The 23,331-nt window shown below is 46.3% G+C and overlaps 2 protein-coding genes across 2 annotated transcripts in view; one reads left to right on the forward strand and one right to left on the reverse strand.

The window, feature by feature from the left end:
* Positions 1–23,331, reverse strand: part of Urb1 (URB1 ribosome biogenesis homolog) — a 62,682-nt gene that overhangs the window by 20,800 nt on the left and 18,551 nt on the right. Inside the window, exons 13-25 of the mRNA XM_042687307.1 lie at positions 22,637–22,753; positions 21,248–21,360; positions 20,433–20,552; positions 19,072–19,188; positions 18,271–18,409; positions 16,092–16,262; positions 15,038–15,231; positions 12,463–12,681; positions 11,787–11,966; positions 9,121–9,976; positions 7,436–7,637; positions 6,361–6,547; positions 83–141 (exon numbers count right to left, since the gene is read on the reverse strand). Coding sequence (XP_042543241.1) covers positions 83–141; positions 6,361–6,547; positions 7,436–7,637; positions 9,121–9,976; positions 11,787–11,966; positions 12,463–12,681; positions 15,038–15,231; positions 16,092–16,262; positions 18,271–18,409; positions 19,072–19,188; positions 20,433–20,552; positions 21,248–21,360; positions 22,637–22,753 — 2,674 coding nt within the window. The remainder of the gene's footprint in view (positions 1–82; positions 142–6,360; positions 6,548–7,435; positions 7,638–9,120; positions 9,977–11,786; positions 11,967–12,462; positions 12,682–15,037; positions 15,232–16,091; positions 16,263–18,270; positions 18,410–19,071; positions 19,189–20,432; positions 20,553–21,247; positions 21,361–22,636; positions 22,754–23,331) is intronic.
* LOC122114314 (NTF2-related export protein 2-like) lies at positions 1,081–1,671 on the forward strand. The gene has a single exon (XM_042687383.1). The coding sequence runs from the start codon at positions 1,081–1,083 to the stop codon at positions 1,669–1,671; it is 591 nt and encodes a 196-aa protein (XP_042543317.1).

Here is a 23,331-nt window from a genome sequence, read left to right on the forward strand (position 1 = left end):
AAAATGAGGTAACCTCTGCTCCATAGCTGTCAAAAACACTGCTACCTTTATAAATGACACAGGGAAAATAAAATCAACTTACTTGAGTCCTGTCTTCACAAATTTCTGCCAGTCACTGGGGTCAACTTCATTAAGTACCTGCTAGAATAAAGCAAGCAAGAAATACACATGAAGTAATTCAATGAATTTGAAAAAAAATTACTGACAGACAGAGGCTTTGTAGCCTTCAGATAGGCAGTGCCTTGCTGGGTCTGCCTGTCCCTCTGCAAACATGACAGAGTTGCCGAGGCCAAGCTCCGAGGCCCTCCTGCTTTAAGTTTGAGATTCTACCCAAAAGCTCTGAAGTCTACCACCTAAGACCATTACTAGTGAGCATGTGACAACTCATGTTTACAGGACAATCAAGACAGCTCATAACACAAAACCTGAAGTACCAACTATAAAACTCAAGTTAGAACCACTCAGTAAATATAAAAGACATTTTTTGAATAATCCACAAAATCATGCACCTTTTTGGTATTTTGGTTTTACTTTTTTTTTTTTGGTCAGTTGTGGGGCTTGACCTGGTTGTGGGGCTTGACCTCAGGGCCTAGGCACTGTCCCTGAACTTTTTTCACTCAAGGTGAGAGCTCCCTCCATTTTGAGCCATAGCTCCACTTCCTGCTTTCTAGTGGTTTATTGGAGATCAGAGTCTCACAGACTTTCCTGTCCAGGCAGGCTTTGAACCATGGTCCTCAGATTCCTGAGTAGTTAGGATTAGAGGCGTGATCCAGATACCCAGCTTGTTGGCTTTTTTTTTTTTAATACGTTATTCTGTTATTTCTGCTGATAGGTCTGACGTTTACATGGCTTATGCTCTTCAAATAGCGAAAGGAAATTTCCCAAATAGTCTGCTGTCTACCATTTCAGAAACTTAATGGATTTGCAATGGCCTTTCACTGAAGTCAATGGCGCTCTTCCATTTCAGTTTGTGTCTGGGGCGCGGCATCGGAAAGATGGAATGCTTTGATTCTGAGGAACCAGTTTTACAGAAGCAAAGTGCTGTTTCAAATGAAGTAAATAGCCAAGTAATTAAGATGAATGGCAGGAACTGGGCCGGAATGGCGGAAGCTGGTACTTGGGAACTTCCGGTGGGCGGGCATTTTTAAGAGCGCAAGGCGGTACTTCCGGTGCTGTTTGCTTCCGGACGCGGTCGTTCCGAAGCCCCGGCCGGAAGAGGCTGCTGCGGGTTCGGATCTGCGCGGGGCCATGTCTGTGGATTTTAAGACTTACGTCGATCAGGCTTGCAGAGCTGCTGAGGAGTTTGTCAGTATTTACTACGACACCATGGACAGGAGGCGCCGGGCCCTGCCCCGGCTGTACCTGGACGAGGCCACCTTGATATGGAATGGCAACGTTGTCACAGGGCTGGAAGACCTCGCTAACTTCTTTGAGATGCTGCCTACCAGCGAGTTCCAGGTGAACATGCTAGACTGCCAGCCGGTGCACGGGCAGGCCACCCAGGCCCAGAGCACCGTGCTGGTGGTGACCAGTGGCACGGTCAAGTTCGATGGGAACAGACAACACTACTTCAACCAGAACTTCCTGCTGACCACGCAGCCCACCCCGCGCAGCACCGTGTGGAAGATTGCCAGCGACTGCTTCCGCTTCCAAGACTGGGCCTCGAGTTAAAGGGGCCAAAGTGTGGCCAAGTGTGCCGTGGGGGGGGTTTGTTAGTTCCGGCAGCAGAAGTGTGAGCGAAGCAATGTGTTTCGTTGTAAGAGCAGTATGAATGGATTTGTGCTAAAAGTAAAATATTTTAATATGTTTTTATTCCTAGAAACACCTCTTGTAGCAGCTGCCAACTTGGATTGTTGCCCTAAGAGCTTTAATGCTAGGTTCTTACATACATATTCCACGGAAGCCATTCTCAAAGTAATATTAAACATACTGTGAACCCAGTAGTACATTAAAAAGAAACAACTGGGAATTCTTTTGTAATTACATCTGTGATGTATTAGTACCACATAACTATCTTGGAAGAAGCTGGGATTCTTGGCTAATAGATTTAATTTTATAGTAAAGCACAAGCATCTATAGTTCAGTTAAAACTGTTAATAGTTTTTTTTTGTTGTTTGTTTTTTTTTTTTTTGTTTTTTTTTTTAATGCTAGTCCAAAGGCTTAAACTCAGGGCCTGAGCACTACCCCTGAGCATTTTTTGCTCAAGGTTTGTGCTGTACCATTTGAGCACAACTCTACTTCGTGTCTTTTGGATAGTTTATTGGAGATAATTTATAGACTTTCCTGCCTAGGCTGGCTTCCAACTGTGATTCTCAGCCTCCTTAGTAGCAAGGAGTATAGGCATGGGCCACTGGCACCCAGCTAATATCGTTTTATTATATAGTATTTAAAATCAGTTCAATTTAAGTTTGTATTGTTACAACTCTGAAATATTTGAGTTGTAAGTAGAGATGTTCAGTCTTTTATACATTATTTTCTTATGTTGACATGTTTCCTTATGAAGTGAATCATCTAAAAAGGTAAAAATGTTCTGTTGAAATCTGAGCTCTGGGCTGGGAATGTGGCTTAGTGGTAGTATGCTTGCCTAGCATGCATGAAGCCTTGGGTTGGATTCTTCAGTTCTGCAAACAGAAAAAGCCAGAGTGGCGCTGTGGCTCAAGTGGTAGAGTGCTATCCTTGAGCAAAAGGAGCTCAGGGACAGTGCCCAGGCCCTGAGTTCAAGCCCTAGGACTGGCAAAAAAAAAAAAGAAATCTGAGCGTTGGTATATTTAGTGGCTAAAAAGCAAAAGTCGCTAATAGCAGTTTTCTTGGCAGCTCCAGATCTGTAAATTTAGGTAATGAGTGGTAATAGAACTAATAGCTTTAATGAGAAATGTAGAGATACCCTCATGATGGAAACCAAAAATTAAGGAGGAAGGCTGACCAATTGGTAAAATGCTGGTACTTGTTTCTTACCTAAAAATACAGCCCACCTTTATTTAAATTACTAATAAGTATTGTTGCCAAACAATCGTGAATATCACTCTTGTCCTAAGAATGAGTTTTTGAGGTATTTGTACTTTACTTCATACTTATCACCAATATTTATGTCAATTTATACAAGAACATACGGGGTAAAATGTTAGAAATAAGCCTAATCTATGATGGGATCTAACAGGAGAGGGGGAAAGAAAGCTATTGCTATGTCTGACACCTTTAACTCCTGTCTTCTCTATGAACTCTATAGGTCAAAAGACTCCTATAGATTACCCACTCTTGAATGAATGCTCCCTGTTTTGTACTCTAAATTGTATTCTATTATTTAAGATTAAAATTATTTCATTTATAATTTGTTCCTATAGTGACATTGAGCAAATAGAAAACATTTTGAAACATGTTCTCATTACGTGGCTCACTCATTGTCTTTTCAAAGAGAAAGAACAAAAGATCTTCATGTTAAACTTCAAAAAACTAAAGTACAAATTTTATGTCTCAACTTTTGAAGGAGAAAAACCCTAGCTCTGATTTTTGGTTAAAAGCTTTTGCAATTTATTAATGTTCTGTATCATTTAATTTTAAAATTACTAATTGACTCTTGCCCCAAACTATATACTGTATTCTGGTTGATCCTATTAAAATAGAATTTGATAGGAGTGGACCTGACTTTAAAAACCCATACATTCTTGACGTGTACTGATAGTCTAATCAAAATTGTTCTTATTTTGTATTTTTTAAGTCATAGCTTTAACAGCACCAACCAAAATAACACCCTTTCCCCAAAGAAAGTCTCAAATAAAAGCTGCATATACATAGCAATTGAAATGAGCTTTTGTGAATTGCTTTCTATAAACCCTGTAAATGACTAGACCTATTATATCAGATTTGTTTTTGACATCTTTACATTTTTATCACTGAAAAAATAAAATTTGCCTTGTAACAATTTCTTTAAAAAATAAAATGTCAGTGGAGGCTACTCATGTGGTCCCCTCACTGACCCCCAGGTCACAGGCTCTAGTGGGACAAAGGGGAGATTTGGGAACTGAGGACCAGTATCAACTATGGAGAGCAGCTGATGGCAGTGTGCTCAGCCTGCACCAGGCTGGCCATGCAGTAGAGACCTCAGTGCCAGTGTGAAGGAAACCCCTGGGGCAGTGGATCCCTCCCCAAGCATGAGGCAGTCTTCCTGCCCATCACATCCTTAAATCCCAGTTCTCTGCTGCCGCAGCGTCATGCAAAATATTCAGCATGCTCATGTTTACCACAGCCAAAACTGGAAAGCCACCCAAGGCTTGGCAATGTACATGAATCCAGAAGATATACACTGACCTACAAGATCAATGCCCCCTGCCAACGTCAACAGGTTCACAGTCCTTAGAATGGAGAGAAAAAACTCAAAATATGGTATCAGGATAACAAAAAACCAGCTGTCAGAAAGCCAGGTTACAAATATGCAGAATATGATCCCATTAGTACACACAATTATGCTTAGCACAATTGCATACATTCTCTCTCTCTCTCTCTCTCTCTCTTTCTGTGTCTTTCTCAGCAACACCTCTGGGAGGAAATTCATTTAGCCTTATAAATAGGATAGCTTCTAGGTAATGGGGAATGTTTAATATTCTTCTTTATAATGGGTATGTTCGTTAGCTTTGTAACAATTCCTAATGATTCCAGATTATCTGGGGCTTGGAGGGAAGGGCAATGGACACCAAGCAGTAGAATACTACTCAGCATTGAAAAACAAAAAGCAAGTCATTCTCAGTAGATGATTACAGAAAGTATAGCAGAAGCCATACATATTATTCCAAATCTAATAAAAGGACTAGAACAGGATTATAGTATATACACCTATAATCCCAGAATTTAGGAGACTAAAGCAGGAGGGTCTAGTTCAAGACTAGTCTGGGCTAATAGACTATCAAAAAAAGGCAAAAACAAAAAGGAAACAAGTAAGAGCCAGCATGGTGGTACATGCCTAGAGATTATGAGCTTGAGGCCAGCCTCGCTAGCTACACTTAGTGAAGTTGGAGAGGCTGTCCACGATGGGAGGTGGCATTCCCTGTGGATGCCGGGCCTTAAGCACCACCACTCTACAACTCAGCCCTGACAGCTCACTACATTTAGGTCTTGGGCACATTCTTCCCAGAGTCCACCCAAGCCTGGGTTCTGTGTAACTAGGTTCACAAACCTGTGATGAGTTACAAAGATTTTTTAGAATAGCCAAGCACATAGCTTGCTCCAGGACTTCCAAATGTATTTACTACATTCAGGTTTGTTTTACTTGGAGTTATGTTCCTGAGGATTACCTGGCTCAGAGTTTAAACACAAGCCATAGACTCTAGGACTAGTAATGCACCTTTATGCCATGCACCAGGAAGCAACTCAGATTCTCATGCAAATGTTTCAGATATTATTTCTGTGCAAAACAATAGAACATTTTAGGAGGATGCTTCTGAGAAGGGAATTAGGGCCAAGTATTTCTAAATTCTATGAAACTACCATTCTACAGATCAAACAGCTTACTGAACCCAAGTACAAGAAATGTGGAAAAAACACAAAAGCTGTTCAAATTGCTTTAGCCCACATTTTAAAAAACACTAAGTTCAGTCTGAGGAGACAGAGAAATAAAGAATGACAAATTTAGCCAGGCACTGGTGGCTCATGCCTGTAATCCTAGCTACTTAGAAGGCTGAGATGTGAGTATCACGGTTCAAAACCAGCCTGGACAGGAAAGTCCATGAGACTCTTATCTCCAATTAAATACCAGAAAACTGGAAGTGGCACTGTAGCTCAAAGCGGTAGAGGGCTAGACTTGAAAGAGCTCAGAGACAGCGCCAGGCCCTGAATTCATGCCCCCAGCAACATCAAACACAAAAGACAAATTTGTTCATGGCAAGCCAGATGACAACCCAGTAAAATGTTTAAAACTCAGAGAAACGCTACCCAACTCATTCAATGAGGTCAGTGCTATCTGACCTAAACATATTAAAGAAAAATTAAAGTACAAGCTAATATCCCTTGCGTCCACAGAATCAAAATCTCTTAACAAAATATTAGGTGCTCCAATCCAATGAGGTATAAAAGGAAAATAAATCATACTCAAGTAGGCTCATTCCAGGAATGCAAGATTGGTTTAACACTCATCAATATAATTCAGACTAATCAAAAAATAAGACCTTTTATAACATCTCAATAGATGCAAACAAGCATGTGACAAAAATCCAGCATCTACTTCTGATGAAAATGGCTCATCAATTCAGGAATTGCCACCACATGCCACTCTGCCTCTACACACTGCCCTGCCACACAGCAGAAGTGTATCTGTAAAGCTTGGTTTGTCCCTTAAAGGCATAACTACGATCTATAAGCAAAAACACCTACCAACAACTCGCTTAATCTGAGCAACATCTGCTTCTCTTGATCCTGGGTGCTGTCATCACTGGGCTGGCTACTACTGAAGGATGCAAGCAACCACTGCACACAGGACTCAAGGAGGGTCTTCTGCCAGGCATGCAGCTCTCCTGCTACCTCCTCCAGAGCTGCAGAGATGGAGTCTGCTACAATCCAACTGCAAAGGAGACCAGAGTCCAGACTTAGAGGAAAGATGTAATCCAACATCACAAATGCCAGTATGAAACAGATGTCCCAGGGCCTGTTTCCTAGAACATCCACTCCAGAAGCCACTCTTTATGAAAAAAGAGATATATCAGGGGTTAGGCATGGAAGTTCAAACCTGTATCCAAGCTACTTGGAAGGTGGATATCAGGATTGTGGCTTGAGGCCAGCTTGGGCAAAAAGGCAGTGAGACCCTACCTCAACTTATAATCTGGGCATGGTCTAGCCACACAGGAAGTATAAGAAGACAGTGATCAAGGCCAACCCCATTGGGAAAAAAATATAAGACCCTAGTAGAAAAGTAACTAAAGCAAAAAGGGCAGGGGCTCAAGTAGCAGAGTACCTGTCTAGAAATCAGAGGACTCTAAGTTCAAATCCCAGTACCACCAAAAAAGAAAGTACCAGAATGTTCACAGAACCAACAGTATCAGCACACAGAAAAAAGATATGCCTGCCCAGACTTGTGCAGACCAGGGTCCTTCTACTCATTACTCATGACCTATGGGGCTGCAGAGTTAGTAGCACCCATGCCCCCCGCCCTCTAAATGCTATAAGCCACACCACTCATCCCAGCCGTCATAATAAAAAGTGTTACACACTGCGCCCAGGGAAAGTCACCCCCAGTTCAGCACCACTGCTCTTCAGGGAGTCAGACCTAGCCAACCACTTACGGAGATGTATCCTCAGCCAGGATGGATAGAACGAGGAGCTATAGCAACAATGCCATCTTGCTGACCGGTACAATGGCAAGGAAGCCATTTTCACTAAGAAATTCATAAATTCTAAGGGGAGAAGTGAGACCGAGAGGGGAATAGCCACCCAGAAACCCTCACCTTCATACCTCTTGTTTCTGCCAGGAGTCTGAAGCAAGCTGGGCAGATGGGCCCTGAGCACACGAAGATCTTTGGCTCTTGCAAAGGGAACCAGCTGGGCCAGAATCTCCAGATGCAGCCCAGCCTCTGCAGGTGTGTCCATACTGAGAAGCCTGTCCTGCAGCTGTCCCCACAGGGCCTTCCTCAAGATAGGAATGGTGTCGGAGGGCACTGGGACACAGACACAAATCAGAGATCATTACATACAAGGAAAACTGAGCCAGATCCAAAAAGCTCACAGGGGCTGACTGCTATACATTAGGTAGCCTGTGACCCAATGATGCCACTCTAACAGCCTGATATTCACCATGGCAACGCTACCGACACCAAGGAAACTGGCAGATGCTTTTATCTCTCCTCCAAGGAGATTCATGGCCAACATGCCTGGCAAGTACTCTTCAGCCTAACGGTACGCGGAGTCCTGACTTTCTGAGTGGTGCTGACCACTTGACTCTAAGCTACCAAGGCTGAGCGCTGAGGTTCTGTACTCCCATAAGCATCATTTGCCAAAGGCATGATGAGACAGGGGGTGTAGCTAAGGAGAGGTGGGTACAGCCACTGGCTAGACAGCTCTTGTTGGCTGGATTAGTCTACTTTTTTTTTCCCCCAGAGCTGAGGACCGAACAGGGCCTTGTACTTGCCAAGCAAGTGCCCTTCCACTGAGCTAAAGCCCCAATCCAGTTCTACTTTTTTTTAACACCTGTCACCACTGATACAAAGTTACACGAGACAGAAGCAAAGTAGTGAGTGGAAAAATACTGAGATACTCACTAAAATGGAATTAAATGTGATGAACGCAACGTGGCAGATAAGAATTCCACCAGGTAGCCTGGACACATACTGCCTTGACACAACAAACTAACTCACTAGCACCCCTGAGGTGTGTTTGAGGGGCGGTGCTGGGACAAAAAACAGCTTAGCCCTTGGGCTGGGAATGTGCATTGCTGGTAAAATGCTTACCTAGCTTGCAGGAAACCCTGGGTTCGATTCCTCAGGTACCACATAAACAGAAAATGCTGGAAGTGGTGCTGTGGCTCAAGTGGTAGAGTGCTAGCCTTGAGCACAGAGAGGCTCAGGGACAGTGCCCAGGCCCTGAGTTCAAGCCCCAGGACCAGAAGAATAAACAAAACAAAATAAAACAAAAAATGACTTAGCCCTAATACTTCCCTAACCCAGACACCCCCAACTGCTACTCACTGCCCTATTTCAGGTTAACTAGGAATTGGCAGGGTACTAGGGCTACAACTCACTTTATTACTCCAAGAGACAGAAGCTATTGGGGATTTCTTAGTCCTCAATTGTTTTGGGTTTTGTTTTTTGTTTTGGGGGATCTTTTGGTGCCAGTACTGGGCCTAGATGCTGTCCTTAACTTTTTTGCTCAAGTCTAGTGCTCTACCACTTGAGTCACAGATTCTACTTCTGGCTTTTTTTTTTTGAGCCACGAGCTCCAGAGCTCAGCCTCCCAGAAGCTCGGATGACAGGCATGTGCTGTACCTAACCTTCTAAATCTTCAGAGCCACTCAGACTCCCAGAGGAGGAACATACCTAAGCCCAGCCCAGACCAAGAAGCAGCAGGGTCAAGGTGAACCCAGTTCACCAGCTTGGCCTCTTCCACCTGCAACTCCCAGTGGCCCAAAGCCAGCTCCTTCCTTACCTCCCAGCGGCCGTGCAAAGGGCCCCTGTGTCCTGTGCTGGAGGTACACGTGGATGAGGGGGAGGAAGCCATCCATGTCCTCTCGCAGGCTGCGTCCCACACCAGCCTGGCCACACCACAGCTCAAACCTCAGCAGGTGGGTGGTGCTCTGCTGCAGGAGCAGGCTAGCAATGTCCAAAGCCACGCGTGTCCTCCGGGCCACGCAGTAGTCAAGCAGGTCGGCCGCCACCACGGGGGCCAGCATGGGGTTTCTTTGAAGAGTGTGGAGGAACGCAGAGTCCAACTCATTCACGGCCAGCGTGGGGAGCAGAGCCCCCAGGCCTCGCACATACTCAGCTGACCAGAAGAGCTCACTGTTCTGCAGCTGATCCTGGGGGCTGCAAGCCAAGAGCTTCACCAGGGTCTTGCCCAGAGTGCTCAGGTGTCTCTCTTTCCCTGGGGCCTTTGGGGGTGGCTGGGCCAGCAGGTGGGCCTCAGGCAGGCCCAGCAGGGCCAGGATGACCTCTCGGAGCTGTGCACCTTCCATGTAGGGGTGGAGCTGCTGCAGGGCTTCCAGCTGTGGCAGGGTCTTAGGTGGCAATGAGGCTGCACCTGTCCTGCGGGCTCGCAGCTCTCTCAACACACTCCGAGTGATGGCCTCTGAGTACTTGGACAGGAGGCCCAGCTGGCCCATGCTGCGGAGGACCGGGGCGCTCGCCACCAGTAGCTGCAGGACCCCTGCACTGAAGTGGGCCGCCAGCAGCTTCACGAGGATGGGGCTGAGTGTGTGCGGAGGCAGGGACTGCTGCTCCAGGGCTAGAAACCAGCCCTCTAGTGTGGGGTGTCTGAGGATGGCCCCCAGCACCTCCTCCAGTGTCTGAAAGACAGGGACCAGGACAGACTTCAGGAGAGGCACAGGACTAGGGAGGGGCCACAGCTGCTAGGAAGTGTTCACTGCTGTCAGTGAGTCAGGGCTCTGCCAACTCACCTGCCCTCCACCTGTGTCCAGTGCCCCTCTCAAGGGGGCTCACAGCACCCAGCTGCTCCCCTCCTCACAACACTTCACAACCCTAGGACTGTGCATGACCACCATAGCCTCCCTACCATGTCGGTGAAGGCCAGACAGAGATGTCAGGGCCCACACAGAGTCATGAGTGTGTTTCTGATAAAGGTAGCCAGAGTGGACTCTCTCCTTAGTCACTCATGGGAGGGGTTGAGCGATGCAAACATGGCAAAACGTGATTAAGGCAAGTCCAACCTTGGCCTTTCTCTGGCAGCCTTGCCTTCTGGTGGCTCCTAAGTAGACACAGGTGTCTCCTAAATAGGACAGAGTGGTCACAGCTCAGATCACATTCTGGGGCAGTTGGATAGGGTTTAAGCCACTGCCCAATGCTCCCAACTCCAAAATGAAGCCAAGACCATCTCTACTTTGACAAGAGTGGGTTTTCAAGTGACTCCATGAAATGATTTCTGGCCCAACTGACTTGAGTGTGAAGCCCTGACTGGAAAGCAGTCGAATACCCTTGCTGGATTGGGTCCAGCTGTCCTGCACAGCCTTGCTGACATGACTCTACCAGACACGAATGGGTGCCCTATCTGGATCATTCATTTTTTTTTTTTTTTGGGGGGGGGGGGAGTTCTGGTCGTGGGGCCTGAACTCTGGGCCTGGGCGCTGTCCCTCAGCTCTTCAGCTCAAGGCTAGCGCTCTTACCACTTGAGCCACAGTGCCATTTCTGACTTTTTCTGCTTATGTGGTGCTGAGGAATCGAACCCAGGGCCTCAGGCATGCAAGGCAAGCGCTCTACCACTGAGCCACCTTCCCAGCCCTCTGGATCATTCTTAAAGGAAGGAAAGGAGCCTTGCTATCACCCTTCCTATCACAGCCTTGCTAGCAGCAAGAATACACACCTCCCAGAAAGCCAATGAACACAGCATGGAAGGAATCGTTTATGTCAACAGGATCATGAACATGCTTGTCTCCTGGATGCAGTAAAACACCTGCATTACACAGCAAGGGCGATCTCCATCTGGCCCACTGGACAGCACACCATGCAGGATGAGCACAGGAGTGGGCTGCTTCTCTCTCTCTCTCTCTCTCTCTCTCTCACACACACACACACACACACACACACACACACACACACACACACACTCACGAGCTACAGAGGCCTCCCAGTGCCTATCTGGTCGACCCAGCCTGCTGCCCCTCAGGGGAAAATGTTCACCCTGGCCCCCAAGAGGCTCAGGGCATCACGGAGAGCTGTCTAGAGAGGCGGGGTGACCAGAGGAGCCACTGGGAGAACGATGCCCAGACGAAGCCTTCTCAACCCCAGGTGGAGATCATGGGTGGCTTCAGCATCCCGCTACAGTTTTCTGTGTTTATTTCTCTTTTGTAGGTATGATTTTTTAAACTTTAAATCAGAGGTAAACAATCCAGACACAACTGTACATGCCTATACTCTTAGCTAAAGGACTTACGTTAGTAGAAGAACAGCAGTTCAGGCCAACCATAGACAAAAGTGCAGACCTTATTTGAAAAATAACCTAAAGCAAAAAGGGCTGGAGTGGCATGAGACCCTGAACTCAAATCACACCACTTCCAAAACAAAATCAAAACAGAAATAGAAGCCGCTATCTGTGACTTTATAGGAGGTGATGATGCTGCCCGCAGGAGGGGACAGCTGTACCTGGTCATTGGCCAACTCCAGAGAGGCCATGGACTCCATGTCCAAGAAGAGGTCCGTCTCAGCTTGGGCAGCCTGGCACTTCTGCTGGTTCTGGACATCCAGGTGTTCCAAGTGGACAACCAGGCGTGTGAGGAGATCCAGGAAGAGCTGCAGGAGCGGGGGCCCCGCACTTCTGCCCAGCTATGAGGAGGAGAATTGCATGAGCCTCAGAGGAGGAAGACTGACAGACAACAGGACGTGCTGCCAAGTCAGAGCAAACTGGAGGGTGAGCTGAGGCATCAAGACCTGTGCATGTGGCTCCTAAGTGACTGCCCCAAGTCATCTCTCAGAGAAGACACTTGTCTTCCTAAACTTGAAGAAATACAAAGGTATATGCCTCAAAACTCCAACTGAAGATCCATAAAGCACACCAGGAAAAGCTTGACAGTGAGCTCCTGAATTAAGGTCAGGAAAAAAAGGAGGGCCAGCCAGGAGGTAGACCCAGACTGTCACCAGAGGGTCCCTGTCTCTCCAGGGAAGAAAGTCAGCACTGTGGGAGTTGCAGAGCTGCAACTCCAGGCTCCTGAGCCCCAAGCCCACCCTATGGCCCCAGGGACCATGAGAAATTGTGTCTCTGTATGGGGACCTGGCTGAGAGAAGGCTATGTTTTCTTTGGGGCTGGAGGGACAGTGCTAACCTGGCCGAAGTTTTCCACAGTGCTTCTGAGGTAGAGCAGCACCTGTTTGGCTGAGCACAGGGCCCGGTCCAGGGTGAGGTGTGGGATGGCGTCGTGCAGTTGCATCTGAACACATTCTTCCCCAAGTGTCCGGTTCTCATAGGCCACCCGCAGCAGGCTAGAGAAGCAGGGGGCTAATTGGGGAGTGTGGGGTCCAGGGCTGAGAGAGCTCTGCAGTGTCTGGGAGAAATGGCAAAAAAGAGAAAAGATCAATTACTACAGAGGGTAGGACAGGACAGGCAACACACACACACACACACATAGCCTTGCTAGCAGCAAGAAGACATACCACACACACACACACACACACACACACACACACACACACACACACACACACACACACACACACACACACAGCCTTGCTAGCAGCAAGAAGACACACCTCCCAGAAAGCCAATGAACTCAGCATGGAAGGAATCGTTTATGTCAACAGGATCATGAACATGCTTGTCTCCTGGATGCAGTAAAACACCTGCATTACACATCAAGGGGGATCTCCATCTGGCCCACTGGACAGCACACCGTGCAGGATGAGCACAAGAGTGGGCTGCTTCTCTCTCTCTCTCTCTCTCACACACACACACACATATACGTACATACATATATATATACATATATATACATATATACATACATACATACATATATATATATATATATATATATATATATATATATATATATATATATATATATGCATGCACCAGATAATCCTATCAAACTATAAAAACCAGGCCAGGTGCATTTTACTTAACTCAGTTATATAGCTTCCTAGAACACATTCGTACTGATGGAATGAACCTAGTGGGTGGTGGGCAGAAAGCGACCCACAGTGATGTGGGAGCCAGTGCCCCAGATATGGAAGAGTCCCAGGATGAGTCCCAGGAAACTGGGAAGGCACTGCCTGTAGCGCAGCTCCTGTCTCCCTGCACCCCTGTCAGAGTGTCTTGTCCAAAGAACAGGGGAATAATGAATGGAACAAAATTTCTGGAACTGTTGTGCTTCATATAACAATTGTTCTTTTCTTCTACTCAAACTGCTTTCTTACCCCACGTGGCTTATAGTCTGATAACTCCAAACACTCAACATCTTAGACTGGTAGGTCTGGGGCTCTATGTGCCAGGAAGTTCAATGTGTCTCACAGTGGTCCTGGGACCAGTGTGGCTCAACCTTACCCCAGAGAGTATGACAAATGCAAAATCTCAGGTCTCATCCCAGCTTAGTGCCACATTCAACAGGGAGAAGGCTGACTTTCACACCTAGGAGGGTGACACTGAACTTCTAGACACAAGCCACCTTCTGGCCATAACCTTGGCTTCTGTGGGAAGCAAGCTGGCAACATCGTTCCAGGAGCAGGCCTGCCCCAAACCTGACTCATCACAATCGATGGCAGAATGCTTTGCACCTACAAGTGTGAACAGTGGTGAGTCTTCTCCCACCTCTCCAAGTTCTTGGCAGGTTAAACAGTTTAAAATACACAAAACGCTTAGTATACTTTCAGAATACCCAACAAACCAACCACACCATCAATGTAGCTATCTTCTTCAGGCAAAGGCTCTGAACTATTTGCTTTTTCAAATGCCCACAAAAATCCACAGCAAAATTAACTTCCACTATCCTGCCTCACAGCTTGTAGAAATACTTGGCATTGGAGCCAGAACCCCACTAAGAAAATCTTTTTTTTTTTGCTTTATGTGCCAGTGTTAGCAGGTGGGATGGCCAAGCGGGTGCTCAGTGCATGCTGAGGTCATAGAAGACAGCCCCAGATCTCTCAGTAAGGGAAAAGGTAGCTAGCTGGGCACCACCAGTTGTTCATGCCTATAAACCTGGCCACTCAGGAGGCTAAGATCTGAGGACTGTGGTGCAAAGCCAACACAGGCAGAAAACCCATGAAACTCTTATCTCTAATTAATGAGCAAAAAGCCAGAAGTAGAGCTGTTACTCAAGGATTAGGGCTCCAGCGTTGAGTGAAAAGCTAAGGGACAGCATCCATGCCCTGAGTTTAAACTCTAATGCTGAAACAAAAATTTTTTAAAATGGAGGGCGGGCAAAGGAGAAGAAGCCAGGTGGCTCATGCCGGTAATCCTAGCTACTTAGGAGATCACGGTTCAAAGCCAGCCCGGGCAGGAAAGTCCATGACACTCTTACCTCCAATTAAGCACCAGGAAACCAGAAGTGGTGCTTTGGCTCAAGTGGTAGAGCGCTCGCCTTGAGCTGAAGAGCTCAGGGACAGTGCCCAGGCCCAGAGTTCAAGCCCCACAACCAACATAAAAAAAGGAGGGGAGGGTAACTTCTCGCCTGAAGCTATAGTGATCAGCCAATTACCATTATCTGTATCATTATCAGGGAACTGTGGAACACTGAACTTCATGGAATCACTGAGCCCTTGGTTTCAGCCATACCAGCTGAGCTGCAATGAGATGACTCAGCTCCTCACAGGTTAATAAATCTCCGCATAGACTACACGGCACCCGCCAAACAGCTGCCTATGGAAAGAGCACCTTAGCAAGATCCCTGACTGCAGGCAGCTCACCCCAGCTTCCCGGGCTTGCTCGGGGATCCAGAGGCTGTAGTATCTATTAAACTGGGAAAGTTGCTGGCAGCAAGGTGGGCCTGGAGGGTCAAACTTGTCATAGTCCTGGAGCAGAAGACACAGAGCTAGGGGGTCCCTCTGGCTGTGGAGGAGGTCAGTCAGCACAGCTGTCAGATAGGCCACAATGCTCTTCCCTGCAGAGGAAAGAAATTGGATGGGAAGGATGGGCTGGAAGTGCCCTTCTGGGCTTCACCGCACCACCTCCTCCCACATACATGCCATACCCCCCATCAACTCCACAAGAGGTCTCATGCCCACAGGGGAAGATAGGGTGCTACCCTCCAAGTGATTAAACACACACCCTCCAGGCTCCATCTGATTAAACACAAGGCAAGTGGTCAGACATTAGGTCCGGAAGCCCAGAAGTAGGGTCCTAGGACTCTACTGCCAGGACCCATCAGAGCTCATCAACCCCTTTTCCGCCTGTTACCTAAGTTCTCCTGTAAATCAGGTATGATCACATGCCTAAGTTAGTCAAGATCTCTCTTCCCTTTCCACAGTGACCCTCTAGGCCAAATGTCAGGATGGTAGAGCCATCAACAGGACAACTCTGGGCCACTTTCTAGAAGAGAACCATCCAGAAGAGCAACCTGGACTTCGCTGAATTCTGACAAGGTCAGAAAATGGACCTGTATGTACTATAAATAAATTATAAGACACATGGGGTCATACATTTTCTATGGCACAAAGCCTGAGATCCCTGGAAAACTCAGAAAGTATGAATGACACCATATCATATCAGTGAACAGGGAGACACAGTGGGTCATTTCTCAGATGAATATTTTCCTAGCAGCCTCCAGAAATGCCCCTATGCTCTGAGCTCCATGGCTGGGTAGCTACCACTCTGGGGAACAGGGTGGGGATGGGGGTTGAAGTGGGGGGGGGAATCTCACCTCTCATTGCTTTAGATTCTCAGCCCCTGGAACTGCACCTCCCAATACCCAAGAGTCCAACCCACTTGCTACAGCCAGCACACCCTGACTGCACATAGTACCTGCTTCATTTTCTGTCCCAAGGAGCAACTTATTCCTGGCTTCCAGGGCTGCAGGGACCACAGCACTGAACGGGAATGTGAGCAGGACCATGTCTTCATTTAACAAGAAGCCAATTTCCTCGTCCAAGCCTTCACTGCCCTCCACCAGCACATCCACCATGTCGAGAACATCTGAGATAGAAAGGGGAGTCCAGTTGAGCCAAGAGATACTAAAGAATCTCAGTGCGAACCCACGAGGAGGGAGAACTAAGAGTACAGTCACAAAAAGCAGAAAGCAAGCAAACAAAAAGCAGCCAAAGAACCAACATAAACTTCTCTTAGGCAGAAAACTAAGTATAATTTCATCCTAAACAGATGAAGACATTGCCCGTATAGTCTTCACAATCTTTGACAAAATTTGGGAGATTCAGCATTAAATTGATGACAAAATGGTGTTTTCCTCAAGTTGCATGAGAAAGCAGAACTTCAGACAAACAAGCCAAATTCTGAGAGCATTTAAACACAGACCAGCACACTGACTTTAAGCTGAGCATCAGTGGCTTATGTCTGTACTCTAGGCTACTTGGGGGATCTGGAGGACTTGTGCAGGGGGTATGGCTCAAGTGAAGAGCAAGCTGTGAGCAAGCAAGTGAGCAAGTGTGAGGCTCTGAATTCAAATCCCAGCACAGGCAAATAATGTAACAGTAATAATCCTGATGATTACAATGTAGTAGCTTTGTCAAGTTGAGTAAACTAACCTCTTTTGTGCCTCTGTTGCCTTAGCTATGTAAAGGAAGACAATGACATCTTTTTCCCTTATGCTTGTGATGTTTGCATGTGTTAAGAAAAAAAAGATCTGTGAACTGTCTAAGACAGGACCTGGTACACAGTATATGCTTCGCAAAAAAAAAAAAAAAAATAAGCTGGGTACAGAAGACTCACACCTATAATCCTAACTACTCAGGAGGCTGAGATCTGAGGATCATTGTTCAAAGCCACCCTGGGCAAGAAAATCCATGAGACTCTTATCTCCAACTAACCACCAGAAAACTGGAAGTAGCACTGTGGCTTAAAGTGGTAGAATGCTAGCCTTGAGAGAAAAAGCTCAGCAACAGTGTCCAGGCCCTGAGTTCAAACCCCACAACCAACAAAAATGAATGACTAAGTAAGCAAGCAAGCTAAGAGACTACTAAGGAGGAAGAGAGAAAATGGGAAAAGAGAGTGAATAATTTTCTAACACATCACAAGTATATATGAGAGTAGCACTCAGAAACTCAGGGAAAGGGGGCTGGGAAGTGGCTCAGTGGTAGAGCACTTGCCTTGCATGCCTGAGGCCCTGGGTTCGATTCCTCAGCACCACATAAGCAAAAAGAAAAAAGCTGGAAGTGGCGCTGTGACTCAAGTGGTAGAGCGCTAGCCTTGAGCTGAAGAGCTGAGGGACAGCGCCCAGGCCAAGAGTTCGGGCCCCACAACCAGACCCCAAAAAAAAAGAAACTCAGGGAAAGCTGCTGATCAATAGTGGAGTGAGATGGGGAGAAATAATCTCTGTAGGTGGGCAGAGACTAGTGGAAGGGGTTATGCCGGCAGAAGATAAAGGAGGTTGAATACTGTCCAAATATGTCTTTTGCAATCATGAAAATAAAACAAAACCTTTGGGAAATGCTATTTTGGGGGAATAAGAGGGACAGAGAATATAATAGAGGGGGATGAGATTGAGTGGAATATAGCACTAACACATGTGGTCATGTAACAATGACATCCACACTCTAATACAAATATAAACTAATTAAAGAACCACAGTAAGTGTTACACACATTTCCCATTAGGTAAACGTGGTGCACTGTAATCCACCTGCAAAGTGGGCAGAGCCTTGACACAAAGAAATGGGGCATCGCCGGGCGCTGGTGGCTCACGCCTGTAATCCTAGCTACTCAGGAGGCTGAGATCTGAGAATCGCGGTTCAAAGCCAGCCCGGGCAGGAGAGACCGTGAGACTCCTATCTCCAATAAACCACCAGAAATCCATAAGTGGCGCTGTAGCTCAAGTGGTAGAGCGCTCGCCTTGAGCTGAAGAGCTGAGGGACAGTGCCCAGGCCCAGAGTTCAAGCCCCACAACCGACAAAAAAAAAAAAAAAAAAAAGAAATGGGGCATCCACATGACCAATCTTAGAACCCAGCAGCAGAGGTGGGCAAGGACCTACCATCAATGTGGGAGATGGGAATGCTGACGTCATCTGCATCTTGCTTCCCTGCAGTGGCCTGCAACGTGCTAGCTTCCTGGACAAAGTCAGACGCTCTGTCTGTATATGGATAGGGATTTGCCACCAACGTCAATAAAACCTGAACAGGTGAGTAGTAAACATTTAGATGGTTGTAACTAAAGTGAAGAGGAAAAAATAATGCCCCAATACATCACTAAAATGTGAACCGTCCTTAGTAAGAATGATAATTTTGTTGCAAAGTGATTTTAAAAGTGTTTGTTGCACAATTAAAACTTATCTCTTAGGTATAATTGGCTAACACCTGTAATCCTTAATACTCAGGAGGCTAAGACCTGAGGATCAAGGTTCAAAGTCAACCTGGGCCGTAAAGTTGGTGAGACTCTATTCTCAATTATCCAAAAAAAGTCCAGAAATGGAGTGCCAGCCTTGAGCAAAAAAGCTAAGGGACAGTACCAGGCCCTGAGTTCAAGTTCCAGTACTGGCATAGACAAACAAAAAACCAAAGCTATCTTGTCTCTTCTTAGTATGTTATGGTTCATATCACTTTTAGGATTGTCTTATTCACTCATTTAAGAACACATTCCCAAAGGAGATTTCACATCATGAATGTAAGGTAGACCTGTCTAAAGCTAAGTGGATTCTTAAGCTTCAGCAGGCCCAGGTCATGAGCTAGAACAAGAGCCCTCCTGGTGCTAGCACATCAAAAATACCTCAGCCACACTCAGAAAGGGAGTGTGATTGACCTGCATACATTCCCTTTCATGGGACACCTGTGCTTACTCGTTCAAGAAACTGGATCACAGTTTCTCGGCTCTCCTCCACAGTGTTATCCAGGTGCCCAAGCCACAGCTCCAGCTCCCTCCAGGTATGCTCAAACACACCTGTGTCCCGCAGAATCTGTGGGCAAACAGACAAGGTGCACAGGTCAGAAGGGAATTGCTCTCTATGGCTTCTCGCTGTACCAGACCACATGAGGCCAGGGAGCAGGAAGGGCAAAGGGGGCAGTCCAAGTGAATCTGTAGGACGTTCTTTCAACATCACATTCCCACTGTCAAAGGACACAAGGAAAAGAGATCACTGCTGTCCTGTCACAATTTAATTCCTTTTTTTTTCCACTTCCCAAATTTGTAAGAAAGGAAAAGATTCAGCTACTATTTAGCGGGCTGAGTTTCTCTCTGAGTCAGGTACATATCTAGGACTTGAGCCTCTACTGAGACAGCTACTGTCTTCAAGTAGCTTGGGGGATAAGGACAAAGTGCAACAAGATTATCTATCAGCCCTTCATGTTTGCACCCTAAAAACAGTAACTGTGATGCATAAAGCATATCTGTGGCACAGCAGAAATGAGGCATGAGACTCCTTATGGCCACAGCAAGGCCTGATGTAGCCCTGGAAAAGTGAGCCCCGTGTATCCAAAAGAAGGGCCTATGTCCTCTTCTCCCCTGATGACTTTGAGGACACCTATACTACGGGTAACAGGAGAGGTGAAAAAAGCCTGAAAACCTCCAGAAAAGGCTCAGAGTCTGGAGCAAGAGAAGAGGCTGAGCTAAAACACTTCCCCCAATGAAGTGGAGTTCAGTGTTTATTACAGCTATCAAAAGCTACTGCTTCATCTTGTTTCATCTTCTCTGTCACCCAAGGCTTTATTATCTCCATTCACCATGAGAAAGCTAAGTTCAAAGAAGTTAAGTATTTTGCCAAGGCTACCCAGGAAGGAGTAGAGCCAGGGCTCAAATCTAGAAGTTAGATCTCAAAGCCCATGATTTTAACTACTTTACCACGTTACCTCTCAGGAATGTAATTAAGTATAAGCCATCTCAAATCAAACCGTAAGACATTTTATATATTTACAGGCTCAGGCATACCTAGGTCCAAGGTGGGAGACAAAAGGTGGGCTGATCACAGCCCAAGGCGAGCCTCAGGTGAAAAGCGTAAGACCACACCTGGAAAACTAACTAAATCAAAAAGGGACTGGAAGCCTGGCTCAAGTAGAGCACCTGCCTAGCAAGTGCAAGCACTACTACCATCAAATAAATAAATAAAATTAAAATGTACAACAGTCCTAATACAGCCTGAACGCAACCTCCTGTCATGAAGAGGCATGCAGTGCTTTCAGCATTAGAAACGGGGAGAGCACTCACCTTCATGATCAGAAGTTTGGTGAGTGACTTGAGCTGTACGTGGCTGCTGGTCATGAACATCTTCATCAGCAAGTAAAACACTGACCGCTCTCCTCCTATGATTTCTGCGTCGGGGCCTTCCTACAGGTTGAACATGCCTCTCAATATTGCTTCAGTGATGATTAGCTGTATTTTACTTTTAGTGTCAATATACATGCTATAATAAGAATAAGGGCACACTTGCTGGGCGAATAGACAAGTGCATGGCAGCAGGCTTCCAAGCCTCACAACTCAGCTCACTTTACCCACCACTGAGAGCGGCTGCTGAGACAATGCCTGTAGGGACATTAGGTAAACACCTTCCAACTTCCACATAGCACCATGGTGAAAATATCAACATGTATTTCCATACTACTGCTTCTATATGGAAATCTCACATCAAATCGAAGTCACTGAAAAAGACAGGCTGAGCTACTGAGCAGCACACCTAAACAAGGCAACATTCGTTGGTCGTTTCCTCCTCATGTCACTGTGCTATCAGCACCTGCAACCCCAGACCCAGGTGAACAGCCGTTGCACCTGAGCTCCCTCAATAAGTTGGCATTATGTTCTCCAAGAGTCCTGGAAGATGTTACCCAAACACTGCTAGTGATGTTGCCAGCCTCGTGTGGTGTCTGTCTACTCCTGTCTCAAGTCCTTCTGGGATAAGGATGAGGGAAAGGAATATATTTTATTTCCCCAAACCTTTTAAAATACTAAGAAAAAGTGTTGAGGCAAAAGCCAGCAAGTCCAGTAGGTTAGCTATGGGCAGAAGACTGGAGTGCTCTGTTTCCTACCTGTGCCTTTAACCACAAAAATTTGCTAGCAGGCAGCTCCAGGGCCACCTTTAGCATGTGGTGCTGTAGAATGGGAGGGACCTCCTTGCCAAGGCCCTGCTCACAGATGACACCTGTGGATACAAGTGAGGAAAAGAGGGACAGTCACTCAGAGGCTGGTGCTCACCTCTGCTTCCCTGGCCTACAGGACCAGAAAAGGAAAGGCAAAGAAAGAACTGAGTCTGTTCTGTGTCCTGTATTTGTTCACTTAGGGTAGATGAGGCCTATATCACCTGACTCCTCCCACCCCAGTCTACTGAATCCTTCAACAAAATGCCCAGATTCTACTTGCTCAAATGGCCCTTCTATGCCCATGCTGACCATACTACACCACACTACCTCCAACCATGGCCCTGCATGAAGGGTTCTGCTCGTAGAGTGCAGGCCTTGCTACCCAGACTCTGTAGACAGACTCTGGCCATGGAGCCTGATGCTGGCATCTTATTCACTAGCCTGGTCTCAGAAGTTCTCCTTTGCTTGGGAAGGACATAGCTATTATGTCTTAAATGGCCTCATTCTGTAAATCTCATGTGTTCCAACAGCAAATGATTACAAACCTAGTAACAGCTCTTGATAAGGATTTAATTTTTTTGTCGGTCGTGGGGCCTGAACTCTGGGCCTGGGCACTGTCCCTCAGCTCTTCAGCTCAAGGCTAGCACTCTACCACTTGAGCCACAGCACCATTTCCAGCTTTTTCTGCTTATGTGGAGCTGAGGAATCGAACCCAGGGCTTCATGCATGCAAGGTAAGCACTCTACCACTGAGCCACCTTTCCAGCCCCCAAAAGGATTATTTCAATAGCTTATATAAATTCCCAGATAGTCTTCTTCTGTGGGCCCAAATATAAAGCCAATTTTATTGGGCAAACAACATTAAGGAACCACGACCAGACAAGCATGTTTCTTTTATGAGATGTAAATTAAACTTTAGGTAAAACAGAAGGTAACTATGTTTGAAGTGCCTCTGAACTTCTAAATAGATGGCATGTCCTGTCCACGGGGCTCTATTCTGCTCTACACTTACTAGCCCTGTGTCCTTGAAAAACCGAACAACATATTATCTAATTATCACAGGACCTTGGTTGGTAGATCTTCCACAGTAGAAACTCGGACTGCTGGATTACCCTTTCTCCATGCTCCCAACTTTTAAGTATTCACCTAATGTTTACTTAAGGAAGCTCAGCTATTTAAAAATATATATTGGTCCAAATAAAATCAACTAGGCTGGTAGATCATGCACATTGGCAATTGCATGCTAGTTCTCCCAATCTTCAGTTCCTGTACTACGTTCCTATGTCGGCCAGCCCCACTGGCAGACCAAGCAATGTTGTATGCAGTCCCTGAGACCCACCTTTCAGGAGCTTGCTGAAGTCAAAGTTGTACTGCATGACCACCAGGGGGACCACCTTTTGGTACAGGCATATAACTTGGAGCAGGACGGCTTTCAAAAGAATGGTTTCTGCATCATCTGCACCAAAAGAAAACAGTTCTGAACTAGGAAACATACCTGTCCTTTGTCATTAACCAAGGGAACAGCTCAGCCACACCTGACACACCCTGATCAGCTCATGCTAAACACAAGCTTGAGAAAGATGCTCTGCAACCTCATTTATGGTATCAAGGAGGTAAAACAGTTAAGACCACTCAAAGGGACTGGGTTTAAGCCCTGCTTTGCTGCTATGGCCTTGGGTGGGTTTTGGCTCCCCTTCTCTACTGGCATCCTTATCTGGGCAGTGGGAATGCCACAGGCTCCACCCTCTGGGGACAACATTCAGGATTATCAGGATCTAGATACAGGACACAAAGCCAAGCCAACAACACATTTTAATATAAAGGGCACCTTCAAGACCACCTCTATGGGAAGAGCAAACAAGAGCTCCAACCCCACTGGCTATTCACATGGCACCTGAGGATTAAGTCTTCAAAGAAAACTTTTAACAAGCCTGCACACATTTCTAATATAAATACTCAATCTACAAGAAGCTAAGATCTGAAAGACTGTGGCTCAAAGCTAGCAGGTGTAGAAATAGCCAGCAAAAATGCAGG

Source organism: Dipodomys spectabilis, unplaced genomic scaffold, assembly GCF_019054845.1.
Source record: "Dipodomys spectabilis isolate Male_0828 unplaced genomic scaffold, ASM1905484v1 ptg000107l, whole genome shotgun sequence".
In the NCBI taxonomy this organism is placed as follows: domain Eukaryota; kingdom Metazoa; phylum Chordata; class Mammalia; order Rodentia; family Heteromyidae; genus Dipodomys; species Dipodomys spectabilis.

Bases quoted from the DNA above. Each gene is read 5' to 3' on its own strand.
- LOC122114314 (XM_042687383.1), top strand. From the start codon at position 1,081: ATGGCAGGAACTGGGCCGGAATGGCGGAAGCTGGTACTTGGGAACTTC.